At 30.0% G+C, this 14,107-nt stretch overlaps 1 protein-coding gene across 2 annotated transcripts; it reads left to right on the forward strand.

The window, feature by feature from the left end:
- Window positions 1-781: 781 nt before the first annotated feature.
- On the forward strand, window positions 782-11,846 carry LOC123305032. 2 transcript variants are annotated; one of them, XM_044886632.1, is made up of 7 exons: window positions 782-1,103; window positions 2,492-2,669; window positions 2,806-2,969; window positions 4,926-5,097; window positions 9,095-9,276; window positions 9,779-9,905; window positions 11,079-11,846. In XM_044886632.1, exons 1-7 carry the CDS (start codon window positions 834-836, stop codon window positions 11,585-11,587), a joined length of 1,602 nt encoding a protein of 533 aa, XP_044742567.1. In that variant the 5' UTR covers window positions 782-833; the 3' UTR covers window positions 11,588-11,846. The 2 variants fall into 2 exon arrangements, with proteins under 2 accessions (XP_044742567.1, XP_044742568.1); XM_044886633.1 differs by lacking the exon at window positions 11,079-11,846 and adding an exon at window positions 10,535-10,673.
- The last annotated feature ends 2,261 nt before the right edge of the window (window positions 11,847-14,107 follow it).

A 14,107-nucleotide genomic window follows, 5' to 3' on the forward strand; every position in this document is an offset into this window, starting at 1 on the left:
CGAAAAGAGATATCAAGCTGAAATTTTTATAGCGTACTGAGGACGTAAAAAGTGAGGTCAAGTTCGCAAATGAGCAACATAGGTCAATTGGGTCTTGCATGAATGGTAATGTCAAATGACTACTTTTACAGAAGTGTGTAATTTATGGTAATGTAAAATTAAATTAATTTTTAATTTTTTTTTTATTTTTTTTGATTAATATATCTTTATATATTATATCTCATGTGTTATTCTGAAGTATGAGCTATATTGCCGTACAGTTTCATTAAAAACCATTCGCTAGTTTTAGCATGAAAGCGTAACAAACAAACAAACAAATATGCTTACTTTCGCATTTATAATATATAGAGATAGGTATAATCAGCTGATTGTAATGAGAATGGTTTACATTTTTTTTACTCTTGGCGCTGACATCTTAGCGTTAAAATCCAATATATCTCTATAGTCTAAGATATTAGCAAATAGATTATATCTGTAAAGTGCACATTCGATGAAATTCATGTTCCAATATTAGAAAGATGATACAAAGAAAGTTAAGGGTATAGTTATCTCTGTCATATGTCTATGATCACCGCACGTGGAACAAAGTTAGCTCTACCGTATATTCCAAGGCTGCCTCTTTCTAAAGTTGGCACAACTTTTCAATACAGGAAATTATATGAAGCGCGCAGTCTAGTATTACTATGTCTATGGATATTAGTAAATATCTGTGCCGGATATATAAGTCTGTGGTTGAACATCATGAATTAAATAATTTTCAAACATTTTCTGACATAAAGAACAGTTAAAATCAGATGGTTGAAATTAATGGTTAAAATTATTATTTTTGAAAAATGTCTCCGAAGAAGCAAAGAGCCAGAAAGTCTCCCAAAAAACAAAAAGCAAAAAATCAGAATAAAATAGAAAAGTTTTTAGTTAAATCGAATGTTGAAAATAAGGAAGTTAATTCAAATAATGATGAAGAATTACAACTAAAAATCAAAGATTTGAAAATCAAAATCCGAGAACTATTAAAAGAAAAGCGTGAATTAGAGTGTTTGACGTTTCCAAAGCCGTACAAATTAAAAGATATTCCTTTAAATTATGATGGCGCGAAATTTGCTGTAAATAATAACAATACATTTAATCCAATTAATCTGCGGAACGGATGAAAAAATTGCTATCAGAAAACAAAAAATATGTTGTTATACAAGAAAACAAGCCAAGAAATATAGCGTTTTTTGTTTACGGCTGAATAGCTAAATTAACCGAAAAGATTCCCAAGAATCAAAAAAACGGTTTTCTTGCGATTAAAAAAAGTTAACGTCCAATGCAAGAAAATTTTATGGAAAAGTTCTAGATCTCAAAAAAACCCATCGATTGACGTATGGTAAATCCATCCAATTTGGATGCGTAGACGGCGAGAAACTTGTAAAAACGAGCGAAAATAGTCGTTTTTGCATTTGCTTTATAACTTTTTTCTTTTTTGATTTTAAAGTTGATATTTATAGTGAAGCAGGTTTACAAATCTTCAGTCTTTTTTCCAAAAAATTTGGAAAATTTTTCCTAAATATCGCATTTTTTCGAAAAAAGGTCTTTCGACAAAACTTTCTTTTTGGTCGAGGGATTATGGTAGAGCGGTTTTTTGGAGCTTAATTTCTTCGTCTAGACTTCTTCGATCATGATATTTTAGCAACATGTGAAATTTTTTAATTTTTGTAGCCGAAATTTGGTAAGGAAAAAATGCATTTTTTGGAGTGGATTTTTTCACGGTAGAAAATAAAACTCGTAGAGCTTCGAAAATTGCATAAGTTACTAATAAATACTTATCTTACATTAAAAATATATTTACAATTGTTATCTTGATGGCTATGGCTATTAAAATTGAGTGTTCCTGCATTCCAAAAAAATGTACTTTTTTCAAGGCCCGATATCGGCATTAAAAATTAAAAAATGTCACTTACTGCTAAAATAACATGGTCGAAGAAGTCTAGATGAATAGATTAAGCTTCGAAAAACCGCTAATACAACCGCTCGTACATAATCCATCGACCAAGAGGAAACTTCTTACAAAAGGTGTCTTTTTTCGAAAAAATGCAATATTTCGAAAAATTTTCGAAATTTTTTGCAAAAAAATAAACTGAAGATTTGTGACCATATATCAACTTTAAAATCGAAAAAGAAAAAAGTAAATATAAAAACGACTATTATCGCTCATTTTTTAAAGGTTTCTCGGCATCTTCGCATTCAAATCGGACTAACCACACGTTAATCGATAGGTTTTTTGAGATCTAGAACTTTCCCATTTAATTTTCCTGTATTGGACGTCAACTTTTTTTTAATCGCAAGAAAACCGTTTTTTTGACTTTTGCGAATTTTTTTCGTTTAACTGTTGTTTTCTTCTAAAACAACAAATTTTTTGTTTTCTGATAACAATTTTGTCAAATTTAACAGATTAATTGGATTAATTACAGAATTTCTAAACACAATTCTTTTTCTTTTTTTATATCAGGACACATCATATGGAACGCATACAGCAAAATTTCGTCTAAAATTTCACGAATTTGTAGGATGTGTCGTATCAAAAGTTGATGAGAAAAGATTAGTAATAAAATTCCATGTGTTTGAAGTAAATAAAGTTCATGTTTATGGTATTAAATTAAATTCTGAAGACAATCAGGAAGCAGAAGGTATGATACTATCTCGAAAGAGATCTTCAGAAGTTTACTTTGATTTATTTACTTTAACCACTTTCAATTTTGATGTTGTTAGCTATTATTATTTAAATATTTTTATATCTATAACGGTGGGATTTTTTGTTTATAGGAGTGGATTATACATTTTCGAAATGTTTTGTGCCACCTATGATAAAAATTAAAGAATTACTTAAAAAATATCCAGTGTTGGATGATCCAAAACCTCTTATTAGAGTTCTTGCAACTGCATGCCAAGTTTTTCACGACATACAAATTCAGATCGATCAATTTAAGGTAATTAATTTGTTTCTCATTAATTACTTTCAAAACCAAACAATAATGAAAATATTGACTCGAATACTAAGTATCCGAACTTCAAATTAATAATAAGATATTATTAAGATGTGAGAGATGTGACAAGAAAATCCGCGAAGAATGCGATAGAAAATATTATTTTCTAGCCAAGCTCTCGAAATATCTTATCCATTCTTATCCAATTAGGTTTTATCTTCTTCGAGAAAAGACATGGGAAATCATTCCCTATAAATTTTTTCCCTTACTATAATAAATGGTTGGATCCAAATGTGTAAGTGATTTGTAGATAGAGTTATTGATTTTAATTTTAAAGCAATTTCATTGGATGATATTGGAATGGACTTAAATTCAAATATTTGATAATTATTTGTCTTATTATCTTTTAAACCGAAAGAGAGAGGAAAATTTGTACCAAGAATAAATAATATGTTCTTTTTTCAAAAACAAAGTACTTTTGAATGAAAATTATGTTTTTATTATTTTCATCACTTTATTCTTAACAAATTCCTATCAATAATCATAAAGTTTTGTTAAATCATATTCGTTTATTATAATAAAAAAATTCCTTGAAAAATTTCAGGTTTTGTATTTTAAAACATTGAGCGCAAATAACTTCGTAATAGGTTAGGTTATTATTGGCTGCCCACGAAGGACACACTTAGGCTATAGAGCACATTGTGATGCCATGTATATGTTTTTATCACCTTTTCCGCTGATAATTTCATTTATCAGCTCCTTAATTATTTTCAGAGGCAGAGTGCAGCTCCATATTGCATATACCATGCATTACAATTACAACTATTAATTAAATTAATTTTGTTGTGGCCGCGGTAATCAATTCCGTTACCCTAGGCAAAAGGTGGACCGAATTGGTTACGCCTTAACCAATTTAGCTACTAATGTTCTTTGTCAACTAGGGTTGACAACTTCGTAATAATAAACCGAAATACTAAAAGAAAGAGAGAGAACAATTGGTAGACATTTTATTATATATTGTATACTAATCGTTCAGTTTACATCTAGGCATAAACGTCTACCACGAGTATGACAGAGCACATGATTTAAGCAATGCATCTAAGTAAGAGGTATTATAAATGTTATATGCAATTGCAAAAATATGTCTTACAACTCCAAGCGTCTCGAACTTTCAACACATATCTATATCACCTCTTTTTTAGATGCATTTCTAAACGCATGTATTCTGTCATATTCGTGATTGGCCTAGATGTAAACTGAGCACTAGGTATATGAAACGTGTAAATATATACTAATTTTAGTCCCAAGTTTATAACGCTTAGAAATATTGATGATACGAACAAAAGTTTGGAAAACTGTTCATAAAATCATCTAATCATTCCATTTCCGTTTGACCGTCCGACTGTCTGTATGTCAGCACGTTAACTCAAAAACGAAAAGAGATTTCGAGCTGAAAATTTATAGCGTGCCCAGGACGTAAAAAGTGAGTTTAAGTTCGTAAACGAGCAACATAGGTCAATTTGGTCTTGGGTCCGTAAGATACATCTTATGGTTAACATTTAGAGATAGAACAAAAGTTTAAATGAAAAAAAATAAACAACTTTTGTTTGTAACGTTTTTTCGTAAACATCATGGTTTACTCGTGAGGGCGGAAATTAGAACAAAATTTTGGTATCCATTTTTTCCAAAACTATAATAATAGGGAATTGAAAATTTGTAGATAGTTTAACTAGAGTCTTGTGTTAGATTTATCCAAAACCTGCAATTGAACTTTCTTCTTACAATTCTATCGTCGACTACAATCTACATCCTTTTGTTTTTCTAATTCGATCGTTTCAAAACTATATTTTTATAGCAGCTTAAGACCATAATATCTGTAAAACTGTGATAGCACCTGTTGTCAGATATAACACTTAATTCATCATCATCATAATTTTACATTAAAATATTTTTTTGTAGGAAAAGTCAGATCCAAAATATGTGACTATTTTTAATAGCTTAAATAACAGAGTAATAGAACTAAGCTTCCAAATGGTACAACGATCAACTGAATCGGTGTTTCCTGTATCTGTTGAACTACCATATGATATTTATAAACCACGACCCATACAGATATTTATAAATTCTAAAGGTGATTCATATATAAATAATGGTATTAAGTGCCATCACACATAAAAAACGTTAAATGTAAGTGCAAGACAGATAATCTGATTGGCTATTTTGCTTACATCTTACTTTTTTTTTTATGTGTGATAGCCATAACAATGTATTTTGGGTTGACAGAGATTTTAAATATTTTATTATTTGAGCAGATAAATTCCTCGAATATTTATATCAGTATTTAAAGTTAAGTTTGTACAGTTCAAGAGTTTTCACTTTATCCGATAAGAATCGATTTTTGTCTACTCAAAACACACAGTTGATTTTTATATTCCAGATTTAATAATTTTTTTTTTTTAAATAAATAAAACACATAAAAATAATGTTGGTCGCTATGAAATCGGCTTTATTGAAAATATTGTGTGTAAACATGATTTCGGTTATGAGGGAGCGGTGGTGAATAAAGAATAGAGTATGTGTATGAGGGGGAGGGGTGGTTGCGAAAACTATGTATGGGAACGCTGTATTTAATGAAAGTTAGTTTGAAAATTGACAAATAATTTGTGACCGATATGTTTTTACTATAAATAAATAAATCTGCACCTGAACAATGATTCCAACTTGTGAAAATTTGCACAAATAGTATGATCGCAAACTTATGGCTTATTTCCTTGAGAATGTATGAAGTTGATATTTAACCACTTGGGAGCCAACAACAGGCTGATTAAGGTTATTTTTATGTGTTTAATTTTGATTTTTAAAAAACTTTTAAATAACACCCGCCTCTAAAAGGCATCTGCAATGCTCTACCAGATATATTATAGCTCAAAATAAGTCAAATTAGGTAAACCTACTTTAGTACCAAGTTGTTGCATTTAGAAATCATAGAAATCTCCATGGACGTAGAAACACAGGTGATTGAAATCATTTTAATTTTATTAAAATAATTTTCCGCTTTTAGAATGAAGTTACAGAAAACAAATTTGAAATTTAAATTTTCAGATCGCCAGCTCCCAATCGAAGTAACTTAGTATAAAAGCAAGTTTAGCTAAATCGACTTGTTTTGAACTGTACTATATTTGGTAAAGCGTTATACAGACATATTGTGTACATAAATATAATAATACATATAGGGCTATGCAGGGAATAGCATATCAGATCAGGAAATTTTTGGCACATCAATGAAAATTTCAAGTATTTGCAATTGTGTTATACAGTTTTCAACTTCTCCTTGAATAGACCGAGTAGTAGGAGCTTTTTGTATAAAATAAATGCCAATCAAGATGTTTAAGCGGAATTTTGTTCCTTATAGTATTTAAAGATATCGTACCCAAATTCCAACATCTGATTTTTTTCATTTTTTTAATGAGCCCCCTGAAGTTCCGAAAACGATTTTTGCTTCTATGAAATTTTCCGCACATTTTATGAAAAAACTCTTATACAAAATTTGTAGGCATTACAAATATAAATATAATGAGAATTGGTGCGTTAAAATTTATTTTGTAGTTTTTTTTTTTATAAATTGCAAAAAAACCGCTAAAAATCGCTATTTTATATTAAATTTTTGTTAAATCGCTATTTTTTAGTTTATGACATGACTATAGTAGCATTTTTTTTGAATTTTTTAGTTTCACAAAAATCTATTTGCTTATTAAAAAGTTACTTTTGCAACTTAATTTCTACAACTTTGGCATCTTGTAGAGTGTTCATTCTTGTAGAGCAATAAAAATCTTGACAAAGAAATTTTTGAGTACTTAAAAAAGTTTTAGCTTAAAGCTGAAAAAAGTTTATGGTTACAGAAGTCTGTCTGGTCATTTAGTAGTTTTTGAGGGTCTTTCTTCTTGTATTTGTAGATTTCTAAGCGTTTAAGAATATCCAGTTTTTGTCCTTTTGTAGCTATATGCAGTACCTTCATGTTGTTATCTGGTTAATCCGGTAAATCGAGGAAGGCGACAAATCAGGTGTATAGAAATTGACATGCAAGGACTGTGAAGGTGTATTGAATATTTTGACAAGGTCAAATTCTTTGATAGACTTTTATTTATTTTGACAATTTCTTAACAGCTAATTTATCTTTTACTAAATTCTATTTTTATCAATTTACTAAATTCTAAAACAAATATTTTTATTCACAATTGTAATATTTTGATAAATAACACTAATTATCGTTTTTGTTTAAATTGTTTATGTAAAAAATACTAGAAGATTCGATTTGTATTGTTTTTAAAAGTTTTCTATGTATTACTTGTAAAATTACATATAAATAGCGGGAGAATAGCGTATAGCCTTCACAGTATGAAGATGGACTAACATCCGAAACGTATGTCCTGTAATTAATAAAAAAGTTTTAAGTGAAAAAATGCCAAATTTATTTAAAATATTTCAACATAAAAATGGATTTAGAAATTAAGAATCGAAACAATTAATACTTTTTTGTTGCTTTTCGCACGATCTACAATTAAGGTCCTTTACATTTTTGGTCTTTCGTCCATCGTTATTGAGATATCAATCGAAAAAATTTCAAATTTGTCTTTTTATTTTTTCAGAGGTCGGATTATTCGAGACAATTGCAACATTAAGAAATTGGATGTGGCTCACAGGTTGTAATTCTTTTCATGAGAATAAAGAATTGATGTCTATTGGCACAGGAGTTATTGCAAACCAGAACATTAATTGTCATCATGCATACGAAATTGTTCGCAAAATGATGACTAGAATTATATAAGTGGATTTCGGGTCCTTGTCATTCAAACGGAAAGATAAAGTGCTATCTTTATCGGCAGTAAATACCAGCATTACAATCAACAAGTCACCAATTCCGATCAATCCATTGTTGCTTTACCAGAGAATGTGCATAGCGAAAAATTTCGAGACTGACCTGAAACATTTTCTGGCATACGAGCTTGCTTCGTTCCCATTGTCTATGTTCACTGAAAAAGTAATACGAAAAGGAACAAAGGTGCTGCTGTACAATGCCTTCGAACCTTTAACAGAAAATTTACAACGTGTGAGCCAATGTCGCAATTGTCTCGAGAAATCCGCGAGGGCCTCATCAAATTTTCAAACACGTAATCTCGCTTAAAATGACTCGCGACAACTGAAAAAATAAAAAAACGAATTTGAAGTTTTCTCGATCGATATCTCAATAACGATGGACTATAGGTCAAAAATGTAAAGGACATTAATTGTAGATCGTGAGAAAAACAACAAAAAAGTATTGCATAAAATTTTTCGAAACGGGGAACCGAGTTATTATGAAAAAACTGAATTTAACTCATTTTTCAAGATCGCGGAAAATTCACAAGGAAATTTCGGTGGACAGTTCGAAATAAGCTTTTCCAGGCCTCCTCCACGTAATATCAAAAATTTAGGATGTTAGGTTCATATCTACCCCGTTTTTCCGACGTAATGACTAGATTATTTCTCTGAATTAAAAACCAAAAATTAAATTTATAGAAAAATTTTGCTTCTACAATGGAAAAATTTTCGAAACGAAGTTATTTCATTCGGCAAGTAAGCACTTTTTTGCAATTAATTTTGCTAGGTCCGAGTGAAAGAATCGATGTTGCAACTCTTTTAGGAAGAAAATGAGCCCAGGTAAAACACACTAGGACTTACCAAAGTTGTAGAAATTAAGGAGCAAAAAAAGTGATTTTTTAATAAACAAAGATTTATTTTTTAATACACTATAAGGAACACATTTCCGCTGAAAAATTTTGGTTGGCATTTATTTGATAAAACATCCATCCCACTTGCTCGATTGATCGGCCTAGAATGGGAGAGTAAATAGGTAGAACGTTGATATAGATAGAAAGTTGTATCAACTAAATTCAGTCATATTTATGCAAAATAGCCATGGAAAATTTAGAAAATAAAGATCGTATGTACCAGCAAGTACTTGAACTTATACCAAATTTTACCCGATATGCTACTTCATACATAACTCTATTATATTTTATACTTTATTAATAAAAAATTGATATGTATATACATCTATAGCCATATTTCTTTCTTATTTGAAAATATAGAAATGCCACGCAGTACTTTAAAAGAGTTTAAAAAACATTGCAAAAATTTTTATCGATTTTCAATTTGGAACGCATTTGAAATAATTACAAACATGGGACTTAAACAACACGAATCTGTTTTTTATTTATTACAAGGACAATCTGAGCTGGCCGAACTCAACACGGATAAGCCTACAATATTGGTAAATCATTTTTTTAATGGCATAAAATAATTTCGTAAATATGCAGTTTATAAATCATTTGCGTAAGAAATGGCAGAAGAAGTTGTCCTAAACACAACGGTTCGAATTGCAAATGAATCTTCGTTAAAAAATTATGAATATTTGAAAATGTCAAATTTTATTACAGTTTATAATATTCCAAAACAGCAAAATTGCTGTCAAAATTTTGTTTACATATTTGTTTTTATTGGGAGTAATATCAATTATTACCAACCCGTGCTTACTTAACTCAATTAAGGTTGGGTTGACGCCACACTAGTTCACCTTTTTTAGTAGCTCGCATTAGAAGAGTGATATTCGTATAAATTTTGATATTTTTAACCTTTCAATAGATTTGTGTTCAAGAGAACGCTCTACATCTCCTCCACCAAATTGCGCCTACAAGAATTTATAAACTGAAAATTTAGCAATAATTTTTTTATTAAAAAAAAAAAAAAAAAAATAATGAAATTTGATTTTTTAGATAAAGAAGAAAGCTAAAGTAGTTGAACAAATTTTACACGATTTCACTTTTGATACTGATGATGAAGATGCGTCTGTTCAAAAGAATAACTTGGATTCCTCTTTAAATAAATCAAACGTTGAAATTGGTAAGCAGTCTATAAAATCATCTCGCAAAAAAATCACCGAACAATCAAAGTTTGAAGGAAGTGATCTCGTCACGTCTGTAACATCATCTTTTGAAAATACGAATCAAAAGATTTCATCAACGGCCGGAAAAAGTGATAAGTCTGAAAAATCACCTCATGTGAATAGTATCGATCCACAATTACATGAGTTGGATACGAGAATCAAAAGGAGACTTGAAACCTCATTCAATAACAGGCGTGGCTCTAGAATTTTTTTCCGGTTGGGGTCACAAGATAAAAAAAAATCAAAAATAATAAAAATAACAAAAATAACCAAATAAACAAAGCAAACCGAATTTTTTGAATGAATTAAAAACAAAGTCAGAATAACCTTATGCAAAAACTTACCCAATGTGTTTTACTATAAAATGCATTACATTTATATATGAACTTACAGTTTATATAAAATTATAAACTGTTAAAAAAAAATATATTCTCAAAAGTAAGAAATGTCTCAGCCAATGAATTTTCTTCTGGAACGTTGCCTCGTGTGTTTTAAAAGGCTTCGCGCAATTTATGGCAGCGTGGCTAACTTTACATCAGTTTGCAATCAAAACATATAAAGCACAACAGTCCATTGTTGATTTCAGTGTCGTTAAAATCAGGATATTTTTTGTTGTATTTCACATTAAAAAAAGATGGTAACGAAAGAAAAACCAGAAAATTAACAACAAAAGTAAAAAGATAAAACAAGGGTTTATTTGACGGATGTTTTAAAGGTGAATTAATTTACATAATTTACATCGGGAGGACGAAAAAGTCAGTATTGTGTAAGGAAATCAGTGAATTTTGTTGATTCAGTCATTTTTAAATTCCAATTTTTCCAGAAGCAAATAAGTGAGTTAATGTTGATCGCTTGGTTAGTTTCCATTTTTTAGTTTGCAAAAAGCAGGTTTTGTTCGTTTGGTTTTTTTTTTTTTTTTTTACCAGTTTTTAAAAAATTGGTTTAGTTTTATTTTTTGAAATACGGGCTGTTTTGGGGTGGGGTAATGACCCTCTGATATAACCCCCCCCTCCCTTTAAATCCACGCCTGTTCAATAATAGACACCAAACCAATTCAAATTATATAAGAAAAATTACGAAAATCATAGCAAAAATTAAATCTCATGAAATAATAAATCCTGAACTTACAGGAAACAAAGTGGTGAATCCTAAAAAGAATGAAAGTGAAAGGAGCCCCGAGTCTAAAAGATCGAGAGTTAAAATATCATTTGAACAATCATTTACTAATGCGGAAACCAGATATCAGGAAAATTCATCGAAAATCCAAGTGAAAGATAAAACTCTTGAAAGGGTTTATTCATGTTCAACTGTATTTGATTCTGAAAAGAGTCAGGAATCGAAAAAATCACTTCATTTGAAAAATATTTCTGAAAGTGAAAGGAGTCCCGAGTCTAAAAGATCGAAAGTTCAAAGATCACTTGAACAATCATTTACTAATGCGGAAACCAGCTATGAGGAAAATTCATTGAATCCAAAAATCGAAACGAAAGATAAAACTAGTGAAAGTGTTTGTTCATGTTCAACTGTGTTGGATTCTGAAAAGAGCCAAGAATCGAAAAAATCACTTCGAGTGCAAACGGGAGTCAAAAGATCACTCGAAAAACAGTTTAATGATGATTGTGAGTGCCGTTTCTTCTAGGAGATGTTGGCAATCAGGTTTTTTTTCCAAAAATTTTATTCATGCAGAAACCAGTTTTAAGGAAAATTCATCGAAAATAAAAACGAAAGATAAAGCTCATGAAAGTGTTTTTTCATATTCAACTGTGTTTGATTCCGAAAAGAGTTAGGATTAAGATCACTCGAAAAATAATTTAATGATGATGATGAGTATCGTGTATTCTAGGAGATTTTGGCTATCACGTTTTTTCCAAAATTCTATGCCGTGTACTAATGATTTAAGCAGCATTCGGTTAGAGCTAGTCAATTTTTTGGTATTATATAAACATGAAATTCGAATTCAACCCCGTTGTATTCGATACTCTAATTTTCTCATCAAAACCAATTGTTGGTATTTATCTGAACGCATAGTGTCCAAAATAGCCAACTTTCCACATTCTAAATGTTTATAATAATTGTTTCCTTATGTGAATTGTGCATAACACTTGTGTTCTTATGTTAAAATTGATAAAAATCTTCGCGTAAGATTCTTCAAGTTTTACGTGTGATCAATAGTGTTATATTCCTGTGAAATTTTAATAATTTCTCCAGATATTATTAACATATTAAAATTTTTTGAGATGTGGTGTTACATGAAAATGCTCAACATAAAATGACTTACCTACACATCTATCGTTCGATATGTAGGTAAACCATTTTATGTTTAACATTTTCCTGTAATACCACATCTCAAAAGAGTTTAATCTGTTAATAAATAATATCTGAAGAAATTATTAAAATTTCACAGGAATATAACACTATTGATCACACGTAAAACTTTAAGAACATCTCAAAAGAGTTTAATCTGTTAATAATATCTGGAGAAATTATTAAAGTTTCGCAGGAATATAACAATAACGCAGGAATATTGATCAAACGTAACACTTTAAGAACCTTACGTGAAGATTTTTATTAATTTTAATGTCAGAACAATCATTTACTAATTCAGAAACCAATTTTAAGACAAAACAAGTGAAAACAAACAATTGACTGAGTTAATTGTTGAAATACCATACATAGACAGTGCTGATGACACTATCACATTACACATACATAAATATCACACATACATAACTGATATTTCCATAATTACACACTATACAATTTACGCCTAATTTGCGCCCTCACGGATAAACAGTGATATTTACGAAAAAATGTTTCAACCAAAAGTTGATTATTTTTTTATAAGGAATATTTTATACATTTAAACTTTTGTTCTATCTCTAACGGTTTACAAGATGGGTCCTACGGACCCAAGACAAAGAGAAACTAAAATCTAACATTTTTTGATGGTCGGAAAGGGTCTAAAAAAATGGTAAAGTGGCCTAATCCGGTCTTTCGCATCAGACATCGTCGGATTGAGTTAAAAATAAAAAAGCGTTTAATAAGCTTAGGCGCCATAAAAAGGCGAAAAAAATGAGCTGCGAATGAACCCGATTGGTCCATCGATGTCCCCACAAATTGCAAAAAACCATCGATTTTGCTCGAAATTTCAAAACTTCATAACTCTTGTTGTTTTAAAGATTCAAAGCTCAGATTTAAAAGGATTGTAGCTTTTGGGCCCATGAAGTATCACACACAATTTCAGCAAAATCGAATGTATACTTTTTGCAAACCGCAGCTAAATGCAAAAAACAGGACTTTTGTAAAATGGCCCTAAAAAAGTTGTGGTGCGGTAATGCGCTATTTTTTTTACGCGATCATATGCTTCAATAGTTAAAGAAATACCTACTAAAGTTCCAACCTCTTGTCTTTGGTAAAAGTTACTGAAATAATTATTTTAAATTACTATTATTTTAAATTACTATTATTTTAAATTACAACATTAAAAATAGGATGGGAGTAATGGGAGCATTATTACATGGTATGGTATAATTACGAAAACCGTAGGGAACGATAGATCTCGTAAAATTATGTGTCCTGAATTCGAGAAAAAATGATTTCAATAAGCTAAGCTAAGCTAAGTAACTGTGATTAATTCCAACAATAATTTAATAGAAAAATATTCAATCGAACAATACTTCTATTGAAATAATAATTCCAAAAATACAAATAGTGTAAAAAATGATGTAAGAACCGTGTATAATATAAATGTCTCTTTTACTGACAATATCAAGCATTTTTAAGGTTTAAAAAAAATCTGGGTGCCTGCCTGTATGCATACATTGTCATTGATAAACACAAAAAATGTAAAAACATTTGCCCGACACTCGATAAAGTAGGGTATTCCTTGTTCAGATTGAAAAATTCTTCCCGGTATATCGAATGTCCGGAAAAATGTTTTTTGCGTCAATTTTCAACTTAGCTACATAATCAAAAGATTTCCAGGATCTGTGAAAGAGAAAGCCTCAATTATAAGAATTTCCGTTAAGGTAAAAGTTGTTCGAGTAAGCATAATTAAACCACATAAGAATTTCTCGAGGATCAATTAAGAATGTGTGCTTATAATTAATTGTTAATGATAGATAATTTAAAAATTTTATTTTATAACTTGTTTTTTCGA

Source organism: Chrysoperla carnea, chromosome 1 (genome assembly GCF_905475395.1).
Source record: "Chrysoperla carnea chromosome 1, inChrCarn1.1, whole genome shotgun sequence".
Taxonomy (NCBI): domain Eukaryota; kingdom Metazoa; phylum Arthropoda; class Insecta; order Neuroptera; family Chrysopidae; genus Chrysoperla; species Chrysoperla carnea.

Coding starts and splice junctions, on each gene's coding strand:
- LOC123305032 (XM_044886632.1), top strand. CDS start 834: ATGTCTCCGAAGAAGCAAAGAGCCAGAAAGTCTCCCAAAAAACAAAAA. Junction 2,970..4,925: donor TTCAGATCGATCAATTTAAG/GTAATTAATTTG, acceptor ATTTTTTTGTAG/GAAAAGTCAGATCCAAAATA. Junction 9,906..11,078: donor TAAATCAAACGTTGAAATTG/GTAAGCAGTCTA, acceptor CTGAACTTACAG/GAAACAAAGTGGTGAATCCT.